At 39.9% G+C, this 15,211-nt stretch overlaps 2 protein-coding genes and 1 pseudogene across 3 annotated transcripts; all 3 read right to left on the bottom strand.

The window, feature by feature from the left end:
- Nucleotides 1-2,621: 2,621 nt before the first annotated feature.
- Nucleotides 2,622-3,722, bottom strand: F5147DRAFT_661003 (uncharacterized protein; the record flags this gene model as incomplete). The annotated part of the gene is made up of 5 exons (XM_041434697.1): nucleotides 2,622-2,849; nucleotides 2,890-3,084; nucleotides 3,201-3,214; nucleotides 3,236-3,510; nucleotides 3,634-3,722. The coding sequence occupies 5 exons, from the start codon at nucleotides 3,720-3,722 to the stop codon at nucleotides 2,622-2,624; spliced, it is 801 nt and encodes a 266-aa protein (XP_041284199.1).
- Nucleotides 3,723-7,558: 3,836 nt separating this feature from the next.
- F5147DRAFT_t150 lies at nucleotides 7,559-7,628 on the bottom strand (annotated as a pseudogene). Its single transcript has one exon. The product of its transcript is annotated as a tRNA-OTHER (tRNA).
- Nucleotides 7,629-13,926: 6,298 nt separating this feature from the next.
- Nucleotides 13,927-14,619, bottom strand: F5147DRAFT_842541 (uncharacterized protein; the record flags this gene model as incomplete). Its single annotated transcript, XM_041444422.1, has 6 exons — nucleotides 13,927-14,042; nucleotides 14,096-14,179; nucleotides 14,231-14,259; nucleotides 14,311-14,373; nucleotides 14,424-14,533; nucleotides 14,604-14,619. The coding sequence occupies 6 exons, from the start codon at nucleotides 14,617-14,619 to the stop codon at nucleotides 13,958-13,960; spliced, it is 387 nt and encodes a 128-aa protein (XP_041284198.1). The 3' UTR covers nucleotides 13,927-13,957.
- Between the last annotated feature and the right edge of the window lie 592 nt (nucleotides 14,620-15,211).

Raw genomic sequence — 15,211 nt, 5'->3', positions numbered from 1 at the left:
TGTGGGCCCATCTGTGCATAAGCATGCATGGGCCCACGTTGGATGGCCCGCCTAACTGGGTCAATTATCAACCTTTGGCTGTCCGACTAAGTCGGAAATAAAGTACTGAATTATGTGCAATTATGGTGATCACACTATTGAAAGAACTGCCTTGAGGATTCACTTGTGAATGGATCAATTGGAAGTGCATCTCACTGGTCTTAGCCAAGCAGTTGATACGACAGAATCTAAATCTGTCTGTGTGGATTCAAAACCTGCTAAAGATGACATTGTCGAGTGATCACCAGAGTCAAAATCTGTTTCTCTTGGAATGTGTGGGTTTGAAACCTGTTGAGTGATGCATTTTTTGAATTAGAACATGAACATGTCTTGAATATATGCTCATAGACAGCATCTCAAATGTTGATCTTCATTGGTCTTAGTTGAGTTGTCACCAGAGTCAAAATCTGTTTCTCTTGAACTGTGCAGGTTTAAAACCTACCAATGACAACATTGTTATTTTTATTCTATGAAATCACACCTTCACATTTCCCACATGAATCTTAAAATGAATCAGAAGGCCTTAATTTTCTGGGTGGCATTAGGGGAAGTCAGAGTTGGTGATTTACGCTCGATCCAAAATACGATTCAGAGGCTGATTCAAAATTTTAGATTGTCCTTGAATCGTAGTCAACTTTGACCACCCCTGATTCAACTATACGATTCTGCTCCCTTTGAACATATATTTATTATGTAATCATATTCAGCTTGTCTACTACTGTTCTCCATCTCAGGCTTCAAATACACTGGCAATAATGCCCCATTTCATACCTAGACAGTGACAGGTCGAAAAATTACTCAGCACCTTTATCAGGTATCGCCTTGCTCAATTTAAATGTGCTCGACATCATGCTGCGCGAAGCTGGCATACTTTGCTAGCTGTGTCAGGATCTCATCAAGCTCCCCCTCTACCATATCAATCGTCAAGCTCCAAGTCAGAAAGCCTACCATCATTCTCATTGTCTGACTCAAACACTGACTCAGGCACCTCCATATCCGAAAGCTCCACCTCTGAAGATGAAGACAACAGTGGTAACTCAACTTCCAGTGATGAGTTTGAACTAGACTCAGATTTGGCAAATGATGCTGACAACGAGGAAGAAGTTGGACTTGAAGTATACTATACTACTCGTTTATCCCACCATGTTCGACGCACCTATGAGGACATATATGCATGTTGTTATGATGCCCCATGCAACAAGCCCATACCCAAAGCCCCCTCTCACCTTCCGCATGTTCTTGAGGTCCTGAAATTCGAATGACCAGCTGAATTCCGTGAAATTCTCTGCATAAATCCTCATACCTTCGATCAAATTGTTGCAAAGATATAGGACAATGCAGTATTCTTCAATAATTCAAATAATCCTCAGCAGTCAGTCAAAGAGCAGCTCACCATCACTCTTTTCCAGTTCGGTCATAATGGTAATGCAGCTGGTCAATCCCCAGTTGCACAATGGGCAGGAGGGGGCCATGGCTCCATGTCACTAATTACGAAGCGAGTCATGACTGCCATATTGCGTCGTTCCTTCATGGAAGAGGCTGTGCGTTTCCCGACTGCTGAAGAGAAAGAGGATGCAAAGTTGTGGGTTGAAATGCACTCGCGTAAAGCATGGCGAGATGGTTGGTGTCTTGTTGATGGCACACTCATTCCATTATACGATCGGCCTCATTGGTATGGAGAAAGTAACTTCGATCGAAAATGCAACTACTCCCTTAACATACAGGTATTTGTCAATCTTGTCCATGAAAATTGAAAGCTAAAATACTTCAGGTTATTTCGCTACCCAATCTTCGCATCATCGACTTCAGCTATGGCCACATGGGAAGTACTCATGATTCAACAGCATGGGATGAGACCCATCTTGCCCAGGAGCACGAGACCCTGCTTGATGACAGAGAATTTGTCTGGGCAGACTCTGCATATCTGGTAAGTTGTCTGTTCATGTGGTGTACAGCAGAAACTTACATCAGTCAGTTACAGACATGGATCATTGCTCTGTACAAGAAACCCGAGAAAGACCTTGTGCAGAATGAAATTTTCAATAATCATGTGTCGATGGTGCGGATTTGGTCAGAGCACACTATTGGGTTTCTGAAGGGACATTTTCAGTCGCTAAAAGGTCTTCAGGTAAGAATCAAGGACAAGAAATCTCACCAGTTTGCTACATACTGGATTACTGCGTGTGTTGGCCTTCATGCATTTGCAATGCAATGCAAGGCTGATGAGCGCGAAAGGGACAATTCTGATAGTGAAGATCCTTTCATAGTGCAAGGCCTTTCATCAGACTCCGATTCCGACAGTCATTCAAACCTTCCTAGTGTCTTGCAAGGCCCAGCCAGTGGGTTATGTCTCTGCAAAGCCAAAGCCCGACGCGAGCAGTTGAAACATTGTTTGTTCAGAGCAAAGGATTACAAACGAAGGCAGCAAGACTTAGAAGAAGATGGGGACATTTAGTTTTTATGTAGTCGAGCACAGGATTTGAACTAGGTACTTGGAATGAGATTAATCTGATGAGAAAATGATGGATGATGCATCAAATGACCTGGAAGCTGTGTTAGCTGTGTTTTCACTTGCATAAGACTCAGCGGCAGGTGATGAGGGTGTCTGATAATATGCAGAAGTTAGTGGATATGGCAAGTGTGGGTGAGAACTGCTCGAAGGACTGGGAAAGGTATTGTGCATGTTGAATTCGGGGAATCCATGATGTTGGCTCGTTCCTTCCATAGTAGTAAGGCACATTCTCATCTTCTCTTGTCACCGCTCCCTTGCATAGGCCAACTTTTTCCTTCTCCAACTCAAGCTTTGCCAACTTTGCTTTTGCCATGTACAGTGTCCTTCTCTATTCTCACCTTGGCCACTTCAAGCTCTTTCTGTCTAGTCACTTCCTCTGCTTGTGCAATCTTGGCAAATTCATCTTTCTTTCGTCTCTTCACTGGATTCTTTGGGGCCTTAGTGGTGGCAGGTTTGGACATCCCAGGTTGTGGGCTCGTTTTGAGACCTGTAACACTACTCTTACCCTGCCTTTCTCCACTCATCGCCAATGCCTTTCACTTTGAGGGCACTTCGTCAGCAGTGCTGTCTAAATCTGACAATGGCCACTCATTACAATCGAGCTAATCAAAGCCTTCTGAGACATCTGGTTCATCAGACATAAACCCACTATTGGGTTCGGAGCTGCCAACGGTCAGAACTGACATGTCATAGTCCATCTGACTGGCCCGAGACCAACGGGAACTTGATTTGGGCGCTCAGCTATAATCTCCCACATGTCGAAGAACCATGGGCATGCTTCTTTAATAATTGCTGGCATGAAAAAATGTTGAACGGTAGGTAGCTGGTTGTCATAGAGGTACACACCCCACTTTGTTGTAAATGAATTTTTTACATCCATATTAATCTCGTCTTCTCGAGTTATGCCCGCACCTGTCTCGCCCATTTCGTCCATGTACTTGCATGTGATCTCGGACATTCTGTGGGACCATATAGTAGTAAGTGCACGCATCACTTGATGTCATCAGGATGACACTTACCTCTTGATTCAATTTTTAATCTTATTAGCCCAAGTGCCTTTCTGTTTGGGAGTTATGGCATACGAGAATGGTGTATGATAGTCTGGATGGTTCTTGAACAGTGTGACACATATGGCCCAGTGGTATGCTGCCTTTGTCTTGCCACCAGTCATGGATTTGCTCTAGGTGAAGGAAATAGCCCTTGCTTGATATTTGTGTCGTGTGTAATGGCAGACAGGAGAGCAGCACTCATTTTTGGGGTCCAGCTGAACTCAAATGAGTCATAGGTAAACAAAGGTAAAAATTGGCCCAGACTCGGAGGTACATACTCGATATCAGTCTTATCTTCAAGTTTGGGTTGACCATCATGATCACTATCCACCGGCAGCTCGCTATCACTTGCATTTCCTTTTTTCTTGCTGGCCTTTTTACTACCTTTGGCCTTCGACGGACCTTTCCTTCAGTTCTTGGGTGCCTTCTGTACTTGATCTGGAGCTTGCTCAGTGGCCTTTTTTGCCATTGATTAAGTTTAGAGTAGGACTCAGAGACGAGTGTTATTTTGCAGTAGTGACTTGTCATATGTATTTATTTAAATAAAAACAAATTTAATTACTGGGATGAGGAGAATCAAACAGAATTCAAAAGGTGGAGCGGCTCAGGAGGCGTTCCAATGATCCAGCTGCAATTCACTGTTCCCATGATCCATCAATGAAAAAATTGATGATGGATCGCGATGTGGAACAGCTCTTGAATCGAGTGTGAATCGCCAACTCTGGACTCCCCCTATCATGACTTTCTTGCAAGAAAAACCAAAAAATGAAGCATTCAATGGGTTTCAAACTGTCAAGGTGCATTCTCATGAAATAAAAATGTTATTGTTGGCAGGTTTCAAACCTGCGCCATCCAAGTGAAACAGATTTTGACTCTGATGATAACTTGCAATTTTATCTTTAGCAGGTTTTGAACCCACAGAAACAGATTTAGATTCTGTTGTATCAACTGCTCAGCTAAGACCAATTGGATACACTCCCAATGAATTCATTCAGAAGTGAATCCTCAAGGTACGTTTATCTGCATTTTGTCAGTTCTAACATTACATCATCAGCCCACCATGGTGGTCTGCCATCCATACATTTTTGGAGCAATTGCTGGATAAATAGGTCGGCCCAGAAGAAGTCTGATGTATTTTGCGATAAGAGTAGAATTAGAAGAAAAAAAATCACGGCGACCATATTATTAAAAGAACTGACAGAATGCAGATAAATATGCCTTGAGGATTCACTTATGAATGGGTCCATTAGGGATGCATCTAACTGGTCTTAGCCAAGCAGTTAATACAACAGAATCTAAATCTGTCTGTGTGGGTTCAAAACCTGCTAAAGATGTTATTAGTCAAGTGATCACCAGAGTCAAAATCTGTTTCTCTTGGACCATGCAGGTTTCAAACCTGCCAGTTGTGACATTTTTTTAATATGAAATTACATCTTGAAATATGCTGATGGTCAGTTTGCTTGCAAGCTGATCAAAGTTGTATTTGGCCAAGTGTTATGGTCAAAGTACACCCCCATTTATTCTCCTATCACCGGACAATGGTCACTGTCTGTTACTACTATACAGAGACCAATCACCTTCCAATATATCGTCCATCTCATCACCAAGATCTCTTATCGTGTTGGCAACCGATATTGTTCCTATGCATAGCCTTTATTGCCCTTCCATCTTTTATGCACAGCCCTTATCTCTCGATGTCCTGATATGTACTTGTATACCTACCATTCTCGGCTTGGTCTATGTGCTCCATATGGACTATTTAAGCACAGTAGTTATCATGTTGTTTCCTCACTTTAATCTACTAGGTTTTACCTGGAGCATCCGCTCTACTAAGGGATCTACCTTAGTAGTCTTGAAACACTATTCTAAGGCAGTCAGCATCACTGTCCTTAGTCGAATACTCTGAACCTATACTCATAGGAAGAACACTGCTTTGCTAAAAGAGACCATTCGGTCTTAGTGAAGAAGAATGACCCCAGTCATAACACCGAGTGGTTGTCATAACAGAATCAAAATCTGTTTCTATTGGAATGCAACAGGTTTGAAACCCATTGAATGTCACATTTTTTCTATGAGAACATGTCTTGAACATTTTCTCAAAGACAGTATCTCAGACATCGATTTTCATTGGTCTCAGTCAAGTTGTCACCAGAGTTAAAATCTGTGTCTCTTGGACTTTGCAGATTTGAAACCTGCTGATGATTATATTTTTATTCTATGCAATTACAATCTGATATTTTCTCATGGATAGTTTTCTCCAAAACACATCATAAATACTCTTTTCCATATCATTGCCACAATAGATTCAAAATATGTTTCAATCAAAGCCTACAGATTTGCAATCAGTCAAATGATGCATTTCTTTTTCATGCTGCAACATGCTCAATTGAATATTTGCTCATGGACAGTTTCTCAGACTTTGATCTTCATTGTTACTAGTTCAGGAGTTATCAAAGTCAAAATCTGATTTTCCTGTACCGAGCAGGTCAAAAACATGTATCACTCAGCATATTTCAAGCATGCACAGTCAAGACTTCAATTCTGTTGCAACAACCACTTGGCTAAGACTGGTTATAATGAGTTTTTGAGACAACCATCTATGAGCAAATGTTTGAGGTATATTACTTTTACTCATATGTTGTTCAGCTTTTAAGTGTGTGGTTTTATTCCTTCAGAATCCACTTTTATTGTAAACTTCACTCTTTTGTGGTCTGGATTAGTGTTCTCTTTCAGATCCTTTGGTCTGTATACTTTTTAAACTCTACACGCTCAGAAGGTCTATCTTTGTCGATCACAGATCCCTTTGAGCATTAGCTGACTTTTCACGATTCATTATCCTCACTCAGACCCCTGCCTTCCTGCACCAGTATGGCAAATTCAGACCTTCCCATGCACATAACAAATAAAAAACCTAACAACACTATTTTGATTCATGACCAAAGTCTTGATGCAAACTTGGAGGGATAAGTAAAAGAACAATCCAATTCTTTTCAAAGGTCTTGACTTGGTTGAAGAGAAAGAAGAGCAAGTTACACATCAAACCTTCAAGTTTGATCCTAATGACCTGGGGAAGGAGAAAAAAATACAAATTTATCAAGGCTGAGATTCTTTATTGTGCTTATTCAAGTGGTTGCCAGAGTCAAAATATATTTCTCTTAAACTAAGCAGGTCTGTAATCTGTATGATGATGTGTATTGAAAGAACTGACAAAATGCAAATAAATGTGCCATGAGAATTCACTTTTGAACGAGTTCATTGGAAGTACATTCAACTAGTCTTAGCCAAGCAGTTGATACAACAGAATCTAAATCTGTCTGTGTGGGTTCAAAATATGCTAAAGATGAAATTGCAAGTGATCACCAGACTCAAAATCTGTTTCTCTTGAACCATGACAGGTTTGAAACCTGTCAATGATAAATTCTTTTTTTCTACAAAAATATGTCTTGACATTTCCTCATGGAGTTTGAAATGTGTTGAATGGTGCATTTTTGCTATTAGAACATGTCTTAAATATCTGCTCATGGACAGCATCTCAGACATTGATCTTGATAAGGAAATGTCAAGGTGTGATTTCATAGAACAAAAATGTTGTTAGTGGCAGGTTTCAAACCTGCACAGTTCAAGAGAAACAGATTTTGAATCTGGCGACAACTTGACCAAGATCAATAAAGATCAATGTCTGAGATACCATCTATGAGCAAATATTTAAAATATGTTCTTACAGAAAAAATGTGACATCCCACAAGTTTCAAACTTGTTGCGCTCCGATGGAAACAGATTTTGATTCTGTGATCACAGCCATTTGGCTAAACACAACCATGATCAGCTTGCAAGCAAACCGACCATGAGCACATTTCAAGGTGTGTTTTCATAGAAAATGAATTGTATCACTGGTAGGTTTCAAACCTGCGCAGTCCAAGAGAAACAGATTTTGACTCTGGGGATCAGATGGCAAATCCATCTTCAGCAGGTTTTGAACCTGCGCAGACAGATTTATATTCTGTTTCCATTAACCGCTTGGCTAAGATCAGTGAGACACACTCCCAATAATGCCCATGAATAGTTCCTCAGACACAGATCTTTACTGGTCTTAGTCAAGTGGTCAACAGAGTCAAAATCAGTTTCCATCAGACTGTGCATGTTTGAAATCCGCCAACAGTGATGTCATTTTGTGTTTATAAAAAACACATCTTATTATGACTCATGCCACACATGTGGCTTCCCTTTCTTGACTCATGTCCCCTGCACGTTGTATTCTTACCATTGGTCCAATCCAAATTTTCTTGGTCTTATTCCCATTTTGACAATCCAACTGGTCTTAGCCAAGCAGTTGATACAACAGAATCTAAATCTGTTTGTGTGGGTTCAAAACCTGCTAAAGATGTATTTGCCAAGTGATCATGAGAGTCAAAATCTGTTTCTCTTGGACTGTGCAGGTTTGAGACCTGCCAGTGATAAAATTCATTTTCTATGAAAACACACCTTGAAATTTGCTCATGGTTGGTTTGCTTGCAAGCTGATCACAGTTGTATTTAGCTAAGTGGCTGTCATAACAGAATCAAAATCTGTTTCCATCGGAGTGCAATAAGTTTGAAACTTGTTGAATGTCATCAGATTTAAAATCTGTTTCTCTTCAGCTGTGCAGGTTTGAAACCTGCCAACATCAATATTTTTATTCTATGAAATCCAAAATGGTGGAACTTGATGAATCACGAGTTAATGCAAAAGACACATCGTTATACAAATTACAAACCTGCTTAGTTCAAGAGAAATATATTTTGACTCTGGCAACCACTTGTTGAATAAGCACAATAAAGAATCTCAGCCTTGATAGATTAGATTTGTATTTTTCCTCATTCCCCAGGTTATTAGGATCAAACTTGAAAGTTTGGTGTGGTAATCTGCTCTTCTTCTTCTTCTTCTTCAACCAAGTCAAGACCTTTGGAAAGAATTATATTGTTCTTGTACTTATCCTTCTGAGTTTGCATCAAGACTTTGGTCATATATTGAACTCTGTGTCAAAAACACACTGTATGATCCTTCCATTGTCAGTTTTCACTTTGAACAGCGCAGGTTTGAAACCTGTCTTTTATTTTTATTTTTATTCTATGAAAGCACACCTTGACATATGCTTATGGTCAGTCAGCTTGTCAGCTAATCAGAGGCAGGTTTGAGCAGGATAAAAAGGAATCACTTCTGAATGTATTTATTAGGAGTGCATCTAACTGGTGTTAGCCAAGCAGTTAAATACAACAGAATCTAAATCTGTCTGTGTGGGTTCAAAAACTGCTGAAGATCAATTTGCCAAGTGATTACCAGAGTCAAAATCTGTTTCTCTTGGACCTGTGCAGGTTTGAAACCTGCTGGTGGTACAATTCATTTTCCATGAAAACACACCTTAAAATTTGCTCATGGTCGGTTTGCTTGCAAGCCAATCACAGTTGTGTTTGGTCAAGTGGCTGTGATCACAAATTGAAATCTGTTTCCATTGGAGCGCAACAAGTTTGAAACTTGCGGGACGTCACATTTTTTCATATAAGAACATGTCTTGAATATTTGATCATAGACAGTATCTCAGACATTGATCTTCAATGATCTTGGTCAAGTCATTACCAGATTCAAAATCTGTTTCTCTTGAACTGTGCAAGTTTGAAACCTGCCACTAACAACATTTTTGTTCCATGAAATCACACCTTGACATTTCCTTATCAAGATCAATGTCTGAGATGCTGTCCATGAGCAGATATTTAAGACATGTTCTAATAGCAAAAATGCAACATTCAACAGATTTCAAACTCCATGAAGAAATAATGTCAATGCATATTTTTATTAAAAAAAAAGAATTTATCATTGACAGGTTTCAAACCTGTCATGGTTCAAGAGAAAAAGATTTTGAGTCTGTTGATCACTTGCAATTTTATCTTTAGCATATTTTGAACCCACACAAACAGATTTAGATTCTGTTGTATCAACTGCTTGGCTAAGACCAGTTGGAATGCACTTCCAATGAACTCATTCAAAAGTGAATCCTCAATGCACATTTATTTGCAATTTGTCAGTTCTTTCAATACACATCATTATACAGATTACAGACCTGCTTAGTTTAAGAGAAATGTATTTTGACTCTGGCAACCACCTGGGATTCACTTATGAATGAATTCATTGGGAGTGTATCCAACTGGTCTTAGCTGAGCAGTTGATACAACAGAATCTAAATCTGTTTCTGTGGGTTCAAAACCTGCTAAAGATAAAATTGCAAGTTATCATCAGAGTCAAAATCTGTTTCTCTTCAGACTGTGCAGGTTTGAAACCTCCCAATGATAACATTTATTTTATTTTATGAAAATGCACCTTGATGGTTTGAAATCCATTGAATGCTGCATTTTTTCTATTAGAAGATGATGTCTTGAATATTGAATCGTAGACACTCTCTCAGACACTGATCTTCATTAGTCTTGGTCAAGTTTCCACCAGAGTCAAAATCTGTTTGTCTTGAACCGTGCAGATCATAACATTTTCTCATAGATAGTTTTCTCAAAAACTCATTTAAAGATGGTCTTAGCCACATCATTAAAACCCATCAGATGACACACTTTTTTTCATATTGCAACATGCTCGATTGAATATGCTAACATTCATATTGTTGGCTCTCATATCCTCACTCTGCACACTTCATAGTATCCCTCCACTCAGTTCGCTTTCTTGCAGCAGTCAGATCCTGATGGGTGTGAGGTCAAAATTCTGAGAGTGAGAAACAGTGTCCAATGCCAAAGCGTTGGATCTGAGATTTTTGGGTTTTTGGTTTAGAATAAAAATAAAAATGTTATCATTAGTAGGTTTCAAACCTGCATAGTTTAAGAGAAACAGATTTTGACTCTGGTGACAACTCGACTAAGACCAATGAAGATCAACATTTGAGATGCTGTCTATGAGCAGATATTCAAGACATGTTCATGTTCTAATACAAAAAATGCATCACTCAACAGGTTTCAAACCTGTAGATTTCAATGGAAACATATTTTGAATCTATTGTGGCAATGACATGGCTAACATCAGTTGAGATCAGTTTTTAAGAAAATCACTCATGAGACAATTGTCAAGATGCGTTTTCATAGAAAACAAATTTTACCATTGGCAGGTTTCAAACCCGCGCATTCCAAGAGAAACAGATTTTGACTCTGGTGATCATTTGAAAATGACATCTTTAGCAGGTTTTGAACCCACGCAGACAGATTTAGATTCTGTTGTATCAACTGTTTGGCTAAGACCAGTGAGATGCACTTCCAATGGACCCATTCACAAGTGAATCCTCAAGGCAGTTCTTTCAATAGCATGATCACCATAATTGATTCTTAGGCCTGTTTATCTAGCAATTGCTCTGAAAAAGTGCTGATAGCAGACCACCACAGTGGGCCAATGATGTTTGTGATGTCTTTTGGATTAACAACTGGCTCATGAATGACAACCGACAATGGAAGGATCACATATGATTGGACTCAAGGAGGATGTTAGAAATTAATGTTAGAACTGACAAAATGCAGATAAATGTACCTTGAGGATTCACTTGTGAATGGGCTCAAATAATGCTTTGGGGTTTCTATAGCTTTCACCTCACTGTCATGCGGTGCAAATGTGTTTTCCATCTCACCTCACCTCACCTAATTTTCTTGTAGACTAAACTCTAAAAGTTCAATATAACCAAAGTCTTGATGCAAACTCGGAATAATAAGTACAAGAGCAATTTAATTTTATCCAAAGGTCTTGGACTTGGTTGAAGAAGAAGAGCAGATTACACATCAAACTTTCAAGTTCGATCCTAATGTCCTGGAGAATGAGAAAGAATACACATTTTTCAAGGCTGAGATTCAAAAGAGCCATCCAGCCATTATTCACTTATGTATAAGGTTGAAGTGCACTGTATTTGAGACCTTTCATCATCATGTTGCTCTCCTCTTGCTTTTGTATTCAATTTATCTGTTCAGCTGAGGAAAAACATTGCGAGTGACAGGGAACAGTAGACTCGCCTTGCAGATTCACTTCCGAATGTTTTCTTTCAAGATGGATCTAATCGGTGTTAGTCAAACAGTTGCTGCAACAGAATCCAAATCTGTTTCAAATCTGTGCATGTGGGTTCAAAACCTGCTAAAGATGAAATTATCAGAGTCAAAATCTGTTTCTCTTGGACTATGCAGGTTTCAAACCTGCCAATGATAGAATTCTTTTTTTATTTATGAAACCACACCTTGACACATGCTCATGGTCAATTTGCTTACAAGCTCATCAGAGCTGTGTTTAGCCAAGTGGTTGTCCCAACAGAATCAACATCTGTTTCTATTGGAATGCAACAGGTTTGAAACCTGTTGAATGTCGCATTTTTTCCATAAGAACATGCCTTGAATATCTGCTCATAGACAGTATCTCAGACATAGATCTTCATTAGCCTTAGTCAAGTTATCATCAGAGTCAAAATCTGTTTCTCTTGTACTTTGCAGGTTTCAAACCTGCCAATGGTAATATTTTTATTCTATGCAATTACACCCTGACATTTCCTGATGCAAGTAAAAAAATATGAAAGCTCAGAATCCAGTGAATTCATGCACTTATGATACAGCTGGTCTTCATTCATGTCATTGCCCACCAAGTTACATATATTTACATACTCTCTTCACATCCTACACCAGCCAGCTTCTATCTTCTGTGCCTTTTCCCTTTAGTACGTCCCTTCTCAGTTAGCCCCTGTTTCCGGACATCCAGTTATCCATATAACCGACTATGCTTTATTTTCTGTACCTTATTCATTTCTGTCTTCATTTTATTAAGTTCTGATACACTAGTGTTAGGTGTTTCACATGATCCATCCATAGCCTCGCATAGCCTCGCACTGTGCTGACTGATTCTCTGTTATGTCCTACATAGTATATAAACCCTGTAAAGTCTCCATATTTCCTCAGTTCGAATATCATCTTAGATTCTGCTCATTCCCTCCTCTGTCCGACTTGAGTCTCCTCTCATTGTCTCCGATAGTCTTAGGATCAACTCCTATTGACTTACCACCTCCGCCTCTACCTTTGGTAGTCCTCCGCTGTTTCCTTTCTAGTTTGGACTTCGTCCGGATTAGTCTTATCACTTGTTCCCAAACATCCACTGGAATTCCCGCTGTAAAGAGTTGATTCTATGTGGGCGCTACAAAAGTGTTACCTTAAGACTCAGAGTGTGAGTGAGATGTTTGTCCCAAAGAGACTGCCTATAGAAATGCTCCTTGATATAAAGCAAGGGATATCTTGTTAAGATCGAAGGTGAGAGAAGGAAAAGCTACCAAGAGTGCACTCGGTGTTCTGAGGATGTGTCTGAAGTACCAAAGTACTCGTCCGAAGTGGTCCGAAGGTGGTCCGACATCTAGAAATGAAGGTCTGAGGTTGCGCAAAGCATCCGAAGAGCTTCTGATGAACAGTGAAGGTTCTGAGAGAAGTACGGCGGGTGTATCAAAGTATAAGACTCGCGAAGTATAACTAAGCAAAGTCTATCGGGGGAACTTAGAGACAGCGAAGAGTGGAATGGCAGTGGTCAGGCCAAAACAATCATTCCGAATGAACAAGGATCAATTGCGCGAAGTACAACTATCCGAAAGTGACTCTACTAACTATGACTCATAGCAGGGAAAGTGAAGTGAAGTGCGAGTATCTAGCGAGGCAGATTATATCCTACAGCATGAAAGTCTGGAAACTGTGTAGGCGAAACCAGTAGCGAGATAAGACATCCGAAATGTAATAAGACTCGAGGCGAGCCGCTACAGAGATATGCATGTAATAAAGCGCAAGGCGTGTTGTTATACGTGTAACCGATGGGCCGACAACATATGTGCCCCTAGACATAATCAATAACAGATAACCAAGTGAAAAACGCACCAGCAAAGTCAAACAGACACGGACGGGACATGGTATGGAGGATCGGGACTGTATACAGGCCTCGGAAATGAATGAACGACCTTCGGATGACTCGGACGAGTGCGCGAAACTCTCGGAAGGTAAATGGAGTGTCGAGGAATATGTGTGTGGGATACCTATGGAATTGGCACATCAGGAAAAAGGGTTATTGCTATATTAGCTCATATAGCACTATATATGAATATATAGTGTCTATAGACCTCATAGGATCTAAAGCAATCCCCCCCTCTATAGAGAGGACATATAGTCACATATAGTCAACTTGTGTAGCCAGTAGCACATTTATGCACATATATTCAACTGCCAAAATTTGGAGGCACCTTGATTTTTTTCCTCTAGTGCACTATATTTGCATTTATATTCTAGTCAAAACACCAAAAATGCGAAAATTCAAGTAATATTTCAAGTAATTACTACAACAGGTGTAAACTACTAACTACAAAAGAGGCAAAAATGCGAAAATTAAGAGAGGAGGAGGAGGAGAAGGGCAGAAGGCTACTAGTATAAGAGGGAGTCAGAGAGGAAAGATAGGAAAATAAAAAGGGACTTACTAAATAGCCAAAATGCGAAAATTGGAGAGGATGAGCCTATAGTAGGAGGAGGAGGAGGAGGAGGGAGGGAAGAAGGAGGAGCAGCTAGAAGGGGTATCAGAGAGGGAAGAAGAAGAAGAAGAGGAGGAGACTCGCCAAATACTCAAAAGTGCGAAAATGAGGAGCTAGAAGAAGGGGTGTCAGAGAGGGAAGAGGAAGAAGAGAGAAAGACTTACCAAATGGTCAAAAATGTAAAAATGATTGAGTAGGAGGAGGAGGAGGAGGGAAGGAAGAAGGAGCTAGAAGGAGAGGGTCAGAGAGGGAAGGAAAAGAAGAAGAAAAGACTTACCAAATACTCAAAAATGCGAAAATTATTGACTAGAAGGAGAATGAGGAGGAGGGAAAGGAAGGAAAAGATAGGAAAAGACTTGTGGTTGACCGCACTTTTGCTTATATAAGCTGTGCCAAACAAAGCCACATCACAAGACTTAGTGAATTTTGACTTGGTGAATTTTCGCATTTTGCTTACTTGACCGTGGGAACATTTTCCGATGAAAATCAAAGTTATAGCCCTTGTCAAGGAAAGTCTATCCATAGTCTTATGACATCAATAGGTTAAGATCCTAGTGAGTTATAAGCAAAATACTCAAAAGTGGACAGTTCAAGAAAGCACCTTGACCGTGGGAACTTTTCCGATGAAAATCAAAGTCATAGCCCTTGTCAAGGAAAGTCTATCCATAGTCTTATGACATCAATAGGTTAAGATCCTAGTGAGTTGTAAGCAAAATACTCGAAAGTGGATGGTTCAAGAAAGCACTTTGACCGTGGGAACTTTTTCCGACGAAAAGCTGACTACAGCCAACTACAATCAACTATAGTTACTATAATTGCAGATTTAGATACATCAAATGAGCAAATACCCTTTTTCCTAAAGAATCTAACTATAATATTATTCAAGTTGCAACTATAGCATACATATATTCAAATATAGCCCATTGTGGCTCTATTTGAATATAAAGCCAAAAATGGCAAAATCCCTTTTTCCTGATGCAGGATACAAGCCCAATGCCGATCCGAGTGCTACACTGCGCATCGGACTCCAGACATCATCTGTTAGTCCTCGGAAGTTAGGGGCAC

This window comes from Suillus discolor (assembly GCF_016758755.1).
Source record: "Suillus discolor strain FC423 chromosome Unknown F5147scaffold_455, whole genome shotgun sequence".
In the NCBI taxonomy this organism is placed as follows: Eukaryota; Fungi; Basidiomycota; class Agaricomycetes; order Boletales; family Suillaceae; genus Suillus; species Suillus discolor.
This window is presented reverse-complemented; position numbering and strand designations above follow the sequence as displayed.